This window comes from Oncorhynchus mykiss, chromosome 21 (genome assembly GCF_057628025.1).
Source record: "Oncorhynchus mykiss isolate SJ-2025 chromosome 21, ASM5762802v1, whole genome shotgun sequence".
Taxonomy (NCBI): domain Eukaryota; kingdom Metazoa; phylum Chordata; class Actinopteri; order Salmoniformes; family Salmonidae; genus Oncorhynchus; species Oncorhynchus mykiss.
This window is the reverse complement of record NC_143042.1, coordinates 8,228,547-8,246,139: the sequence shown is the minus strand read 5'-3', so window position 1 is coordinate 8,246,139 and position 17,593 is coordinate 8,228,547. Positions and strand designations below refer to the sequence as shown.

General features: G+C 45.7%; 1 protein-coding gene across 2 annotated transcripts in view; it reads right to left on the bottom strand.

Annotated features, from left to right (window-relative positions):
- LOC110501011 (hepatocyte growth factor) overlaps positions 1-17,593 on the bottom strand; it is a 44,854-nt gene that overhangs the window by 5,165 nt on the left and 22,096 nt on the right. For both annotated transcript variants that reach the window (XM_090213657.1, XM_090213658.1), the window contains exons 8-14: positions 16,118-16,283; positions 15,825-15,958; positions 12,939-13,032; positions 11,596-11,717; positions 9,348-9,383; positions 8,952-9,066; positions 3,046-3,120 (exon numbers count right to left, since the gene is read on the bottom strand). In XM_090213657.1, the coding sequence (XP_090069783.1) occupies positions 3,046-3,120; positions 8,952-9,066; positions 9,348-9,383; positions 11,596-11,717; positions 12,939-13,032; positions 15,825-15,958; positions 16,118-16,283 (742 nt within the window). The remainder of the gene's footprint in view (positions 1-3,045; positions 3,121-8,951; positions 9,067-9,347; positions 9,384-11,595; positions 11,718-12,938; positions 13,033-15,824; positions 15,959-16,117; positions 16,284-17,593) is intronic.

The window sequence follows — 17,593 nt, the reverse complement described above, 5'->3', positions numbered from 1 at the left end:
GGGTACAGCTAAACCACTCACTAGGAGTACAGCTAAACCACTCACTAGGAGTACAGCTAAACCACTCACGAGGAGCACAGCTAAACCGCTCACTACGAGTACAGCTAAACCGCTCACTAGGGGTACAGCTAAACCGCTCACTAGGAGTACAGCTAAACCACCCACTAAGAGTACAGCTAAACCACCCACTAGGAGTACAGCTAAACCACCCACTAAGAGTACAGCTAAACCACCCACTAGGAGTACAGATAAACCACTCACTAGGAGTACAGCTAAACCACTCACTAGGAGTACAGCTAAACCACTCACTAGGAGTACAGCTAAACCACTCACTATGAGTACAGCTAAACCACCCACGAGGAGTACAGCTAAACCACTCACTATGAGTACAGCTAAACCACTCACTAGGAGTACAGCTAAACCGCTCACTAGGAGTACATCTAAACCACTCACTAGGAGTACAGCTAAACCACTCACTAGGAGTACAGCTAAACCACTCACTAGGAGTACAGCTAAACCACTCACTAGGAGTACAGCTAAACCACTCACTAGGAGTACAGCTAAACCACCCACTAGGAGTACAGCTAAACCACCCACTAGGAGTACAGCTAAACCACTCACTAGGAGTACAGCTAAACCACCCACTAGGAGTACAGCTAAACCACACACTAGGAGTACAACTAAACCACCCACTAGGAGTACAACTAAACCACTCACTAGGAGTACAGATAAACCACTCACTAGGAGTACAGCTAAACCACCCACTAGGAGTACAGCTAAACCACCCACTAGGAGTACAACTAAACCACTCACTAGGAGTACAGATAAACCACCCACTAGGAGTACAACTAAACCACTCACTAGGAGTACAGATAAACCACTCACTAGGAGTACAGCTAAACCACCCACTAGGAGTACAGCTAAACCACCCACTAGGAGTACAACTAAACCACTCACTAGGAGTACAGATAAACCACCCACTAGGAGTACAACTAAACCACTCACTAGGAGTACAGATAAACCACTCACTAGGAGTACAACTAAACCACTCACTAAGAGTACAGCTAAACCACCCACTAGGAGTACAGCTAAACCACCCACTAGGAGTACAGCTAAACCACCCACTAGGAGTACAGCTAAACCACCCACTAGGAGTACAGCTAAACCACCCACTAGGAGTACAGCTAAACCACTCACTAGGAGTACAGATAAACCACCCACTAGGAGTACAACTAAACCACTCACTAGGAGTACAACTAAACCACTCACTAAGAGTACAGCTAAACCACCCACTAGGAGTACAGCTAAACCACTCACTAGGAGTACAGCTAAACCACTCACTAGGAGTACAGCTAAACCACCCACTAGGAGTACAGCTAAACCACTCACTAGGAGTACAGCTAAACCACCCACTAGGAGTACAGCTAAACCACCCACTAGGAGTACAGCTAAACCACTCACTAGGAGTACAGCTAAACCACTCACTAGGAGTACAGCTAAACCACTCACTAGGAGTACAGCTAAACCACTCACTAGGAGTACAGCTAAACCACTCACTAGGAGTACAGCTAAACCACTCACTAGGAGTACAGCTAAACCACTCACTAGGAGTACAGCTAAACCACTCACTAGGAGTACAGCTAAACCACTCACTAGGAGTACAGATAAACCACTCACTAGGAGTACAACTAAACCACTCACTAAGAGTACAGCTAAACCACTCACTAGGAGTACAGCTAAACCACTCACTAGGAGTACAGCTAAACCACTCACTAGGAGTACAGCTAAACCGCTCACTAGGAGTACAGCTAAACCGCTCACTAGGAGTACAGCTAAACCACCCACTAAGAGTACAGCTAAACCACTCACTAGGAGTACAGCTAAACCACTCACTAGGAGTACAGCTAAACCACTCACTAGGAGTACAGCTAAACCACTCACTAGAATACCAAGCATGAACGATAAGAATGTGTTAGGAGCTTAACACAGTCTAGATGGGGAGGAAACAGTTCAGGTCTTATCTGATTGACAGACTCATCTTAAAGTTGGATTCCTGCACTTAAGCCTTTTCATTATCTGTGGACGAGGCCTGGTTTGATTTGTTGCCAAAATGTCTCTCAAACGACTATGAAGTGATTGTAAGTTCACTGAATAAACGCTCCTTCTAAATGACCCTCTTATTACAGTGTGTCATCATAAGGCACAGGAGTTTTCCTGACCATAATATTACTTACCACAGACACTGTTCCTTTGTAAAGTGTCTTTAGGTTCTTGAAAAGCACTATACAAATCACGTTTTTTAAAATTATTAATATTACTGGCCAATTCTTTGTTATGGCCTATAACTCGGGCTCAAAAACATTCTGACTACTGTTTGAAAACAAAACTCCTGGCCCAACCTCATATTTCTGGTGGACTATGATTGAGACAACGGCAAAAAGTAACAAAAACCTATTGAAAAAATGGGTGAAACGCAAAAACATAATCTAAAGCCCATACATCCATTAGTACATTACATGGATCAAGGAGCTTTTCATTCAAACTGCTATTGCAGATCTGGACACAGTGACACGGTCTGGGCCCAGACGTTAAACAGATCTGTAGAGGCTGGAGCATCCTGGGCCATATCTCAGCTCTGCTGGGGTAGAGGGTCTGTCACTAGCTTTATCATAAACAGGATATGGGCAGGCTGCATCTTCACTTAGAATTGGATTGGGGGAAAAGAGAGGAAGGGAAGAGGGAGAGAGGGAGAGAGAGAAGGAGGTAGATGGAAGAGGGAGGGATGGAGATAGACAGACAGAGGGATGGAGAGAGTAGTAGGGAGAGGGAAAGATTGAGACAGAGTTGGAGGAAGAGGAAGAATAAAGAACTGATAGAGAAGCAGAGAGAACATAGTATACAGACTCCCCAGGTCTTTGTTTTAACTCTGTTTCCATTAAATCTATCTCCTCTCTCTCTTCTTCTCCCTATGCCTCCTACTGTCTCTCACCTCTGCTTTGAATGAGGGAAAAAAGAAAGTGAGAAAAAGATGGATGGAGAGATTACCAGGAGGAGAAGCACTGTTGATCCGTCAGCACCCATTCCTCTCGGATCAGCGAGCCCCCGCACCAGTGAGTGTTCCTGGGTAGGGAACAGGACATCATGATGAGCTTAGTCCCATGCTCTATAGACGCTGTTTGTACTGTATCCAACTCTTAATAAAAAAATACAGAAAATAAATATGTTTTACAGTCACACAGGTGCAGTGAAATGGGTTGTTTTACAGGGTCAGTCAAAGGAGTAAAGCACCCAAGAGAAATTAGGGTTAGGTGCCTTGCTTAACGACACAGACAGATTTTCCACCTTGGCCTTTCGGTTACCGGCCCAACGCTCTAACTGCTAGGCTGTCTGCCGCCCTCTTCCATCCATGTCAAGTCATACAGTCAAACCTTGCAGTCCTCCTCAACATCTGGACATTCTTTCATAATGTGTATGGATCTGTCTCAAACAGCACCCCATTCCCTATTTAGTGCACTACCTTTGATTAGGGCCAATAGGACTCTGGTCAAAAGTAGTGCAAATAGGCTGAGATTTGGGACGAAACTTGTGAGGAGTAGATGGATCGTTATCCTGCATGTCACCAATAGAAACGTTGGCATAAACACAGAGCAGAGATCACCAAAAGGTTGATCGTGATCGACAGGTCCAGGGTCGGACAGGAACAATAATTAGTCTCTGGTATTTTATCTACACCAGCCCACATCACAGCGCATGTCACCGACTCAGCCCCTCCCCGTCGGGCCACCAGCTATGCAGAAACACACCATACCCCCTACACCAACACACCCTACCCCCTACACCCTGACCCAACACACCCTACCCCCTACACCCTGACCCAACACACCCTACCCCCAACACCCTGACCCAACACACCATACCCCCTACACCCTGACCCAACACACCCTACCCCCTACACCCTGACCCAACACACCATACCCCCTACACCCTGACCCAACACACCCTACCCCCTACACCCTGACCCAACACACCCTACCCCCTACACCCTGACCCAACACACCCTACCCCCTACACCCTGACCCAACACACCCTACACCCTGACCCAACACACCCTACACCCTGACCCAACACACCCTACCCCCTACACCCTGACCCAACACACCCTACCCCCTACACCCTGACCCAACACCCTGACCCAACACACCCTACCCCCTACACCCTGACCCAACACACCCTACACCCTGACCCAACACACCCTACACCCTGACCCAACACACCCTACCCCCTACACCCTGACCCAACACACCCTACCCCCTACACCCTGACCCAACACACCCTACCCCTTACACCCTGACCCAACACACCCTACACCCTGACCCAACACACCCTACACCCTGACCCAACACACCCTACCCCCAACACCCTGACCCAACACACCCTACCCCCTACACCCTGACCCAACACACCCTACCCCCTACACCCTGACCAAACACACCCTGACCCAACACACCCTGACCCAACACACCATACCCTCTACACCCTACCCCTGACCAAACACACCCTACCCCCTACACACCCTACCCCCTACACCCTGACCAAACACACCCTACCCCCTACACCCTGACCAAACACACCCTAACCCCTACACCCTGACCCAACACACCCTACCCCCTACACCCTGACCCAACCCCCTACACCCTGACCCTACCCCCTACACCCTGACTCTACCCCCTACACCTTGACCCAACACACCATACCCCCTACACCCTGACCCAACACCCCTACCCCCTATACACCCTGACCCAACCCCCTATACACCCTGACCCAACCCCCTACACCCTGACCCAACACACCCTACCCCCTACACCCTGACCCAACACACCCTACCCTCTACACCCTGACCCAACACACCCTACCCCCTACACCCTGACCCAACACACCCTACCCCCTACACCCTGACCCAACACACCCTACCCCCTACACCCTGACCAAACACACCCTACCCCCTACACCCTGACCCAACACACCCTACCCCCTACACCCTGACCCAACCCCCTACACCCTGACCCTACCCCCTACACCCTGACCCTACCCCCTACACCCTGACCCAACACACCATACCCCCTACACCCTGACCCAACACCCCTACCCCCTATACACCCTGACCCAACCCCCTATACACCCTGACCCAACCCCCTACACCCTGACCCAACACACCCTACCCCTCACACCCTGACCCAACACACCCTACCCCCTGACCCAACACACCCTACCCCCTGACCCAACACACCCTACCCCATGACCCAACACACCCTACACCCTGACCCAACACACCCTACACCCTGACCCAACACACCCTACCCCCGACACCAACACACCCTACCCCTACACCCTGACCAAACACACCCTACCCCCTACACCCTGACCCAACACACCCTACCCCCTACACCCTGACCCAACCCCCTACACCCTGACCCAACCCCCTACACCCTGACCCAACCCCCTACACCCTGACCCTACCCCCTACACCCTGACCCAACACACCATACCCCCTACACCCTGACCCAACACACCATACCCCCTACACCCTGACCCAACACACCATACCCCCTACACCCTGACCCAACACACCCTACACCCTGACCCAACACACCCTACACCCTGACCCAACACACCCTACACCCTGACTCATTTTTACTGTGGATATTGATACTTTTGTACCTGTTTCCTCCAGCATCTTCACAAGGTCCTTTGCTGTTGTTCTAGGATTGATCTGTACTTTTCGCACCAAAGTACGTTCATCTCTAGGAGACAGAACGCGTCTCCTTCCTGTGGTATGACGGCTGAGTGGTCCCATGGTGTTTATACTTGCGTACCATTGTTTGTACAGATGAACGTGGTACATTCAGGCGTTTGGAAATTGCCCCCAAGGATGAACCAGACTTGTGGAGGTCTTGGCTGATTTCTTTTGATTTTTGATGATGTCAAGCAAAGAGGCACTGAGTTTGAAGGTAGGCCTTAAAATACATCCACAGGTACACCTCCAATTGACTGAAATTATGTTAATTAGCCTATCAGAAGCTTCTAATGCCATGACATAATTTTCTGGAATTTTCCAACCTGTTTAAAGGCACAATCAACTTAGTGTATGTAAACTTCTGACCCACTGGAATTGTGATACAGTGAATTATGAGTGAAATAATCTGTTTGCAAACAATTGTTGGAAAAATGACTTGTGTCATGCACAAAGTAGATGTCCTAACCGACTTAACAAAACTATAGTTTGTTAACAAGAAATTTGTAGAGTGGTTGAAAAACAAGTTTTAATGACTCCAACCTAAGTGTACGTAAACCTCCGACTTCAACTGTATGTAAAAAATAGCACTGGAGATAAAACAAACCACTATAACTGTTCCTCTGTCTGGAGATAAAACAAACCACTATAACTGCTCCTCTTTCTGGAGATACAACTCACCACTATAACTGTTCCTCTGATGGCTCGCTCATCACAGCAAAACAGGCACATGGCAGACACTTTCACTACAGGATTCATGAGGATAATGTAAAGCACTTTACTGTTTGACCAAATCATGGTTTTAGACGCCCCCCCAAAATAGGACATTTTGAGCGAGGTGACAATGTAGAATATGTTCTTTCTACGTTCATAAGCACCCTTTTTGTTTTTTATGATCCATGATCTTGGCTGTCTACCTCATGGTTTCCCAAACTCGGTCCTGAGACACATTTTGGTTTTTGCACAGCTGGTTGAAATAATCACAGCTTTATGATGAGTTGGTAGTGCTAGGGCAAAAACCAACATGTTCACCCGGGGAGGAGCAGGTCTCTTTGTTGATGCCGCGTTTGACTTTGAATATGAGTTTTTGTGACTGTAGCACAGCCAATCAGAAAACCGGGCTGGCCCATCTTGGTAAAGGGGCCACTGTATAAAAAATGAATTGCACAAAAATCTGTTAACAGGCCCATGGGCCGATGGCCATGTCACTTTTTCTGTTTTTATTTTTGATAATATGTGTCCATTTCGACCAAAAACTGGTCCAGCCCATGTGGCATTTGCCAGAATTGCCAGATGGCCAATTCGCCCCTGGACCGGTCGATCTCCAAGGCATTCCTTGGACTGTTTTTAATAGGTTCATGTTGAATAGGGTTTTGTTTTTTAAAGTCATATTTAAAACTGAATCTGAGGGGTAGATCTCAGCCTGCATTTTGACTCAGAAAGTGATCTTGGCTCAAAAAAGCTTGGTCACCACTGACAGAGTTTGACTCTAAGTAATGAGAGATGGAAAAGGGTTCCAGAGCAAAAAGCGGATAAAAACAGTACCATAACTATATTGATTGATGTTGAAGTATCCAGTAACATGGGTAGTTTGAACATGGAAGAATGCATATGCTCAGCAGCCAATCATTTTGTCTCTGTGGTTTGTTTTTTTGTTATTATTTCATTTTTTTTCCAAGTGTCCAAGTTTAACATGCCTATGTTACATGAGTCTTCAACTTCCATCAATGTTTTTATATTCATGTCTTCCCTCTATTTGTCTTTGAACAGAAGGATGCAGATACAGCACATAAAACACATGGGCATGTTAAGTCTTTCATACGACAAAGTTCACTAAACTCTTAGAAAAGAAAGGTGCCATCTAAAACCTAAAAAGGGTTCTTCAGAAGCAGAACCATTTTTGGTTCCAGGTAGAACACTTTTGGTTCAGGGTAGAATCCTTATGGGTTCCATGTAGAACCCTTTCCACAGAGGGTTCTACATGGAACCCAAAGGGGTTGTACCTGGGACCAAAAAGGGTGCTCCTACGGGGACAGCTGAAGAACCTTTTTGGAACCCTTTTTTGTAAGAATGTACAGCTGTGTTCTAGCACAAACATAGAGCTGCCAAAACGAATACACTTTAAGGACTTCATCTTCAGAGCAATAACAAAATGGCACTTTGCTGAAAAGTGTTTAGCGTAAAATGATAAAGCAGGAGCACTTGTTTGCCTTGCAAACCGACAGAAGACTCAAACTAGGTGTACCATGCTTATGTGATGAGTCACTTGGCCTGAGACCTCAATGCCTAGACTCCAGCTCAGCTGGCTGACCTAAGACACGTTAGCTCCCATAGCTAATGCCTTTTAGCTCTATTGGCTAACACTGTCCTGCGCAAGAGACATGGGTTCAAACCCAGATTAGTCACGCATTCCGTAGTGGTGTTTCTGTGCATTCCGTAGTGGTGTTCCTGTGCATTCAGTAGGGGTGTTCCTGTGCAATCAGTAGGGGTGTTCCTGTGCATTCAGTAGGGGTGTTCCTGTGCATTCAGTAGGGATGTTCTTGTGCATTCAGTAGCGTTGTTCCTGTGCATTCAGTAGTGATGTTCCTGTGCATTCAGTAGCGTTGTTCCTGTGCATTCAGTAGTGATGTTCCTGTGCATTCAGTAGTGATGTTCCTGTGCATTCAATAGTGGCGTTCCTGTGCATTCAATAGTGGTGTTCCTGTGCATTCAGTAGGGGAGTTCCTGTGCATTCAGTAGTGATGTTCCTGTGCATTCAATAGTGGCGTTCCTGTGCATTCAATAGTGGCGTTCCTGTGCATTCAGTAGTGGCGTTCCTGTGCATTCAGTAGCGTTGTTCCTGTGCATTCAGTAGTGATGTTCCTGTGCATTCAGTAGCGTTGTTCCTGTGCATTCAGTAGTGATGTTCCTGTGCATTCAATAGTGATGTTCCTGTGCATTCAATAGTGGCGTTCCTGTGCATTCAATAGTGGTGTTCCTGTGCATTCAGTAGTGATGTTCCTGTGCATTCAGTAATGATGTTCCTGTGCATTCAATAGTGGCGTTCCTGTGCATTCAATAGTGGCGTTCCTGTGCATTCAGTAGGGGAGTTCCTGTGAACTTAGTAGGGGTGTTCCTGTGCATTCAGCGATGGTGTTCCTGTGTAGAGGAGGGCTCTTACCCTTTCTGGATGCTGACAACCCAGCTACCATCCTTAGCCTTGTGGACCTGGGCCCCTCCAACAATCCGGGTGGTCTTGTGGATGAAGCAGGATGTCTTAGACACGAGAGAGATGCCTTGGGGTAAGAGAGAAGACAATTCTGGGTTAGACTCTGGGGAAATATTTTAACTTTCTATTATTACTGAAGAAGAGAGTATACCTAGTCCAGGGTCAACTACATTGAACGGCAGCTGGAGTGATCAGTTATCCAGCCAAGCATGAACCCTGGTAATAAATAAACTGTACAGCTATAAGAGAAAGTTAGGAATAGAGGGAGAGAGAGAGAGAGAGAGAGAGAGAGAGAGAGAGAGAAGGTGAATAGTAAGCAAGAGAATGCTACATTAATATGACACTCACTTCTTGGGTGGGCAGAGATGTTCGGAGACTTATCACCTGAAACAAAACAATTCAACAATTCAACACACGGACCTCACAAACACAGGACATGACCTATTTCACATGAACTCACTCAACATTAACATACAAAGCACGCAACCTCAACTCCCCTCTTCAAAACTATTCCAACCATTTAGTCCTAGCTCAAATTATCTCTGCATCTATCTGCATTGCAGTTGGGCGGCTATATTGAATTGAACCCACAGCAAATACATTTCCTCCAGTCAAGCTCCCAAAAACTTTACGGATCGACATGTTTACATTACAGAGATATAACCGCGAGGCCACTTGAAAAAGCTCCCCATCAATGTGAACTGATTACAGTCCGCCAAGATGATATAGGGTACAACAAAAACAAATCACTAAACTCTGAATCAGTGAATGGCTTTGCAGATAATAAAAGCGGTCTGGATGAGATTCGACATCTGTTGGGAGTTAGAGTGTGTCCATTCTGTGCCAGCTAGCTAAATGAAATCACTGCACTAAGTCATAACATAACTGTAACAAGTGATGTGAGTAAGTGAAGCTTTGCAGCAAATTTCAGTCGTTAGACTACGTAATTCATCGTAGTGTTACAAATGTGCAATAATCACGTCAACGGAAACGTCACAAACAAAACGACAGCTGTATTACTCATTGTTATGTTCCCCAGTTTCTGTGTTGTGGTTTGTGTATTCGTATGTATGTGTGTGTTACAGGATGGCTTCCTGAAATTCCCCCAAGCAGCTGATTGGAGAGCTGACCCCGCCCCTTCGTCAGGAAACAGCTGTCTTCAAATACAGACTCCTTCTGAAGCAATATAAGGCCGTGTTATTTTGCTCAGAAGAGAGATGATTGCTGAGAGAATAGAGCTGAAGGAGAGGATTGTGTCCTGTGTTGATTGTGTCCTGTGTTGATTGTGTCCTGTGTTGATTGTGTCCTGTGTTGATTGTGTCCTGTGTTGATTGTGTCCTGTGTTGATTGTGTCCTGTGTTGATTGTGTCCTGTGTTGATTGTATCCTGTGTTGATTGTGTCCTGTGTTGATTGTATCCTGTGTTGATTGTTGCTGGGGAGCTGATGGGTAAATTCTGTGTTAGTTGTTGCTCAGAGACAGGTTTTTGTTAAGTATTGTGTAGCTGCTGGTTCTGATGTGTGTGTGCCAATAGGATGTAGTGGTTTTGATTATTGAAATTGTTTGTGTTATTCTGTTTTTGTTCCCAGGGGGGAAGGGGAAGGCACCTTGGGAGTGCTTAGGTAAGAGGCCCGAGGGCATACATATACCCGTAGTATATACTCTCTCTATGCACATTAGGTAAGACCTGGGCGGACCACCCCTTGTAATTTGGCTTAGTGTGCCAGGTGGTGCTAGTTAGGTAAGTTGTGGGTAGGCAGGTAAGGTAGGAGAGGGTAGGTTAGGTAAGTAGTGGGTAGGCAGGTAAGGTAGGAGAGGGTAGGTTAGGTAGGTAGTGGGTAGGCAGGTAAGGTAGGAGAGGGGGCTTTGACATTTACTTTCTTTGCTTTGGCTCCGTCCAGCCCCTTTTCCCAAAAAATATCAATGTGATGGAATAAATTCCCTGTAAATGGTACCGATCTCTGCCTTTGTCATCCTTACTTGCACCTACAGTCCCATACCTCTTTCACTCCACGGGGAGTTGAGTTGTAGCAGGGTGTTGCGTTCCCTCTTCCTAGAGGCGTACGTAACACTCATGGAACTAAGATCATTGCTGTGTTGATGTCCCATAAGATTGAGTGAACAATACAGAGTTATGAGTGTAGCTAGACTTTTCACTGGACTTTTCTTAACTGACATTCAGTAACGGAAGACGAAGCATCATCTGATGATTGGGCCGCCGATGAGACCTACTGGTCGGAGCTCAGGTCTCCTGTGCACGACAATACTATTAACTGTCTGAGCTAAAGCCTAGGCACTAGCTCAGGGAGCAAACACAAGACGATGTTACTCACCACACGAGCATGGCTGACGTAACCATCTCCATTATTGATTACTTGACATGTATGGTCGATGTAGGATAGATGAAGGGTCGATGTAGGAGTGTATAGGGGATGAAACAGAGATTGGATGAAGACTGTGTTTTGTATTCTTACAGCGTTTGAGGGTAGATGTAGGGTCGATGTAGGTTGGATGAAGGGTAAGGTCGATGTAGGTTAGATGTAGGAGTGTATAGGGGATGAGACAGATTGGATGAAGACAGTGTTTTGTATTCTTACAGCGTTTGAGCTTGCAGTAGTCCCATGGGATAGAGGGGTCTGTAGTGTGACACCAGGGACCGTGCTTATCCTGGTCTGGATTCCTACACAGGTTCCTCTCCAGACCCACACTGGATTCTCCACTGGAAAACACAACATATGTGAGGACACATGCAGAAGCACACACACAGAGACACATACTGTAGATACACATATACTGTATGAGGACACGCACACATACACATGGAAAAGTCTGACGCCATAACTGCATTCAGGTTGGAAACTTTGACTCAGCTGATACTTTCGGGGCAGTGAATCCTCAGAGTTCCAGCTATGCAGAGGCCTTACAAGGAAGCAAAGCAGTTTTGTGGAGAGTGCTCCGGGGAATATTAAAGTATGCAATCCCAGCAATCACAAGGAAGAAGCTACAGACTCAACTCAAAGATACAGTCCAAACACTGGAAACGTGGACTCAAGATCTGGTCGTATACTTCACTGCACATAGACTAAACCGAGCCTAAACAGATGCCTTCGTTAGTCTTGTTGAAATAGCAATTCCAGTCCTTCAGTTTCATACATTCAAATAATTGGAATATCTTTAGATGTGATCAATTTGTTGGAGGGCTTGGATCAGGATTGACTGGTACCCTCAGACAAACACAATGTGAGGAGAGGGGGAAACCGATTTGTCAGCCAGTGTGAAGATAATTTCACTTCCCCCGCCAATGTTAAACAAGCTGTAACCTTTACGCCATTTTTCTGCGCTGACCCCTTGACCTTGTGCGAGGGGCAGACTCGCTGGCTGCGGGCCCAGGAGGGAAGCTGATTGGCTTTGATCTGCCGGGCCGTGGAAGCACTTCCTGGGGTCACGGGTCAGCTCTGGCACATGTCCATCTGTCGCTGCCATTTTGGCTTTTAAATTCCTTTAAATTAAGCATTTCTAACAGCCAGGGCCAACGTTAGCTATGGTACTTTAGTATGGGGGCACACGGATGTGGAGAGAGGGGCAGACTATGCCCCCCTCCAGGGTGGTGTGTTCTGGAAGTTCTGGAAGCACCGTAAGGCTTCCTCTCTGTCAGCTAGAAAAATAATAGCAGGCCCAGAACTGACCCGGGTGGGGCCCCTGATTTCCTGTCGTTGTTTGTTTTCACGGCTTAAATTTATTCATTTACAAGGGGATTTTCTCTAAGCAACGGGAAATACCTCGTCAATAAACAGTTAATCGAAAAAGCCAGAGAATTTGAAAGAATGTCAACGAAACCTTCCCATACATTGCTTGAACCCATAGTTTGACTTTTTCTCATGTGAATATGGATTGAGAGGTAAGTTCCAGTTGTGTGTGTAATGTATGAGGTTTACTGTACCTGTTGCTATGATTTGCCCAGAGTCCGCAGGGAATTCCTGATCTGGTCTTGGATAAATTGCCTGTGTAATTCCCTCCATTGCCCTCATAACAATCTGGGACAGACAGAGATAGAGAGAAGGAGAAAATAAAACATGGAGTAGTCTTAAACCGACCCTATATGTGGTTTATTGAGATAACCATCTACAGTCTCTTTCGCTCTCTCCCACAGACACGAACGCACGCACACACACAGCTATACCCACAGTGTAGAACAGAACGTGTTGATTCAACGTAAAATTGTTAGGCTACCAGCTGCAATAGGATTGTTAGTTTGTTCAACAGAAATGTTGTTGAGCAAAACTCACAATCCTATTGCAGCTAGTTGCCTTACAATTGTACATTGAATCAACATGTTTTTGTGTGCGTATGTCCACTGAGACAACATTCTGATATTGATGCCATTGTAAAAAAATCACGTTGAAACGGGCTGGATTTGTGGTTTGGATTTATTTAACATGTTGTGCCAATCTGTAATTGGTGGTTCCCAAATGGAATAAAAGAGCCAGGAAGATTTCTCCCCCGTATCGGCTGTTGCTAAGCGGAACCAGAGGTACCTGTAGTGACCAAAGCACTCTCTTTTCCTCCAGAAAGCTCTTTTGAAATGCAAAGCATAGACATGTATGAGTGAGAAAGAATTCCAGCAAACGTTGAATTGCTGTCTGACCATTTCTTGTTTCTTCTTGTAATTTGAGGAAAATGAATTTGTAGGGCAAACAAACCAAAACCAAACATGCCCAAAAGAATGCCAGTCGTCTGTTTCAGTAAGCAACCACAGCTCATTCTCAATATATTGCAGCTGAAGTTTAGAGGTCAATTGCAAATTCGGTACATAGCAGCCATACACCCGATTACACCACATATCTAGTCATTCACATAGCATACAGTATATTGTTTAAACATCCGTACCATGCACATACAGTTGAAGTCGGAAGTTTACATTTACTAGGGTTGGAGTCATTACAACTCGTTTTTCAAACACTCCACAAATGTCTTGTTAACAAACTATAGTTTTCACAAGTCTGTTAAGACATCTACTTTGTGCATGACACAAGTAATTTTCCAACAATTGTTTACAAACAGATTATTTCACTTATAATTCAATGCATCACAATTCCAGTGGGTCAGAGGTTTACATACACTAAGTTGACTGTGCCTTTAAACAGCTTGGAAAATTCCAGAAAATGGTGTCATGGCTTTAGAAGCTTCTGATAGGCTAATTGGAGGTGTACATGTGGATATATTTCAAGGCCTACCTTCAAACTCAGTGCCTCTTTGCTTGACATAATGGAAAATCAAAAGAAATCAGCCAAGACCTCAGAAACAAAATGTAGACCTCCTCAAGTCTGGTTGATCCTTGGGAGCAATTTCCAAACGCCTGAATGTACCACGTTCATCTGTACAAACAATGGTACGCAAGTATAAACACCATGGGACCAAGCAGCCGTCATACCACTCAGGAAGGAGACGCGTTCTGTCTCCTAGAGATGAACGTACTTTGGTACGAAAGGTGCAAATCAATCCCAGAACAACAGCAAAGGACCTTGTGAAGATGCTGGAGGAAACATAGGACTCGTTTTACTTTGGATATAGATCCTTTTGTACCCATCGACATAACCTGAAAGGCCGCTCAGCAAGGAAGAAGCCACTGCTCCAAAACCGCCATAAAAAAGTCAGACTACGGTTTGTAACTGCACATGGGGACAAAGATCGTACTTTTTGGAGAAATGTCCTCTGTTCTGATGAAACAAAATAGAACTGTTTGGCCATAATGACCATCGTTATGTTTAGAGGAAAAAGGGGGAGACTTGCAAGCCGAAGAACACCATCCCAACCGTGAAGCATGGGGGTGGCAGCATCATGTTGTGGTGGTGCTTTGCTGCAGGAGGGACTGGTGCACTTCACAAAATAGATGGTATCATGAGGGAGGATAATTATGTGGATATATTGAAGCAACATCTCAAGACATCAGTCAGGAAGTTAAAGTTTGGTCGCAAATAGGTCTTCCAAATGGACAATGACCCCAAAAATACTTCCAAAGTTGTGGCAAAATGGCGTAAGGACAACAAAGTCAAGGTATTGGAGTGGCCATCACAAAGCCCTGACCTCAATCCTATAGAAAATGTGTGGGCAGAACTGAAAAAGCGTGTGCGGGCAAGGAGGCCTACAAACCTGACTCAGTTGCACCAGCTCTGTCAGGAGGAATGGGCCAAAATTCACCCAACTTATTGTGGGAAGCTTGTGGAAGGCTATCCGAAACGTTTAACCCAAGTTAAACAATTTAAAGACAATGCTACCAAATACTACTTGAGTGTATGTAAACTTCTGACCCACTGGGAATGTGATGAAAGAAATAAAAGCTGAAATAAATCATTCTCTCTCCTATTTTTCTGACATTTCACATTCTTAAAATAAAGTGGTGATCCTAACTGACCTAAGACAGGGATATTTTACTAGGACAAAACGTCAGGAATTGTGAAAAACTGAGTTTAAATGTGTTTGGCTGAGGTGTATGTAAACTTCCGACTTCAAATGTATATACCTTTTTTGCTGATTAATGTGTAAATACTGCATGTGGATTTTTGTAAATTCAATATTATTATTAATGTAAATGTTGATGTCTATTCAGTCTGTTTACTGTGGGAGAACCATAACACAACATGTAATTCTGGGTGTACTAAGTGAATAAAGGTGGTGATGGTTCTAATGTATTGCATGGGGCCAGTCTGCTGTGTGGTGTTGTGTCTCAGTAGAATCAATAATTGGCATGCTCAACACAATAGTCCTTCCATCAAAGTCTTTCGGTGCCGGGTTGGAGGAGCATGTGGAAAACAAAACTGTGTCTCACCTTCTGTGTCGATGTTCTCTGTCTCACACCGGGGTATATGGGTGCAGAAGGCTAGTCTCTGGTTAGGATCTGTAGTGAAGCACCATGGGATCTCTGCACCATCTGGGTTCCGACAGTAGTTCTCTCTCAGGTCTCTGTGATGTAAGAGAGAGATACGTACACACCGGTTAAATAGCGGCTTCCCACGTGGACATACGTAATAAAATGACTGTATGTGTCCGTTTCCCTATATTTCTCGTACCAGTGACAGACACAAAAGAAAACCCATGTGGGTATTGAATGGCATCACTCACTTGCACTTGTAGTTCTGCGGGCTGTAGGTGTGGTTATGGGGGAACTGGGAGTCCCAGCGTTGACATGTGACGCCCGATGGGGTGACGCTCACAGTACCGTGGTAACTCTGTCCCTGCTCCCTGAAACACGACGATGTAGCATCCACATCAGAGTCATTACCTGGGTCTGAGACAGAGAGGGGGAGAAGAAGAAGGAAGTTGAGAGAGAGAGGGATGAAAACAGAGAGAGGGGGGTGGGTATAGAGACAAGAGAGAGAGAGAATGAGGATTTAGGATGAGAGATGAGCGATAGATAAGATGATAGACAGAAAGAAGAATGTAAAGAGGTTGACAGGGGAGAAACCAGACAGAGAAGGCAGGAGGGAGAGAGAGAGAAACCAGACAGAGAAGACAGGAGGGAGAGAGATGGAAAAACCAGACAGAGAAGACAGGAGGGAGAGAGATGGAGAAACCAGACAGAGAAGGCAGGAGGGAGAGAGATGGAGAAACCAGACAGAGAAGGCAGGAGGGAGAGAGATGGAGAAACCAGACAGAGAGATGGAGAAAACAGACAGAGAAGACAGGAGGGAGAGAGATGGAGAAACCAGACAGAGAAGGCAGGAGGGAGAGAGATGGAGAAACCAGACAGAGAAGACAGGAGGGAGAGAGATGGAGAAACCAGACAGAGAATACAGGAGGGAGAGAGATGGAGAAACCAGACAGGGCATACAGGAGGGGGAGAGAGAGAAACCAGACAGATAATACAGGAGGGAGAGAGAGAGAAACCAGACAGAGAAGACAGGAGGGAGAGGGAGAAACCAGACAGAGAAGACAAGAGGGAGAGAGATGGAGAAACCAGACAGAGAAGGCAGCAGGGAGAGAGATGGAGAAAGCAGACAGAGAAGACAGGAGGAAGAGAGATGGAGAAACAAGACAGAGAAGACAGGAGGGAGAGGGAGAAACCAGACAGAGAAGACAAGAGGGAGAGAGATGGAGAAACCATACAGAGAAGGCAGCAGGGAGAGAGAGAAACCAGACAAAGAAGGCAGGAGGGAGAGAGAGGGGCAGGAAGGAGGGATAAAGAAAAGAGGGAGAGAGGGAAAATAAAGATGAATCTCAGAGAATGGGTCATGTTTAGCCTAGAGACAAATGACCATAAACAGTTAGTACAGATGTTGGATCTTAATTTGACCAGCATTATCGAAGCAAAATAATCCTGTTTAGTCCATAATGTTGCTTGATCGGTGGTTAGGCTATTAGCTGGGTAAACGTTTTTTGAAAAAAGATGAAAAGTGCAATACTGTTAATATACTGTGTGTGCAAGATTTCATTGAACTTATGTAAATCACAAACCTCTACATTTTCCACGGCGCAGGAAAATGCAGAGGTTTGGGATTTACATAAGTAAAATAAGAGTGATCAAATTAACAGCCTACATCTGTAGTACTGTATGGCCTATAATCTGTCTATTTATCCAAAACAGTGGTGCCCCACCAC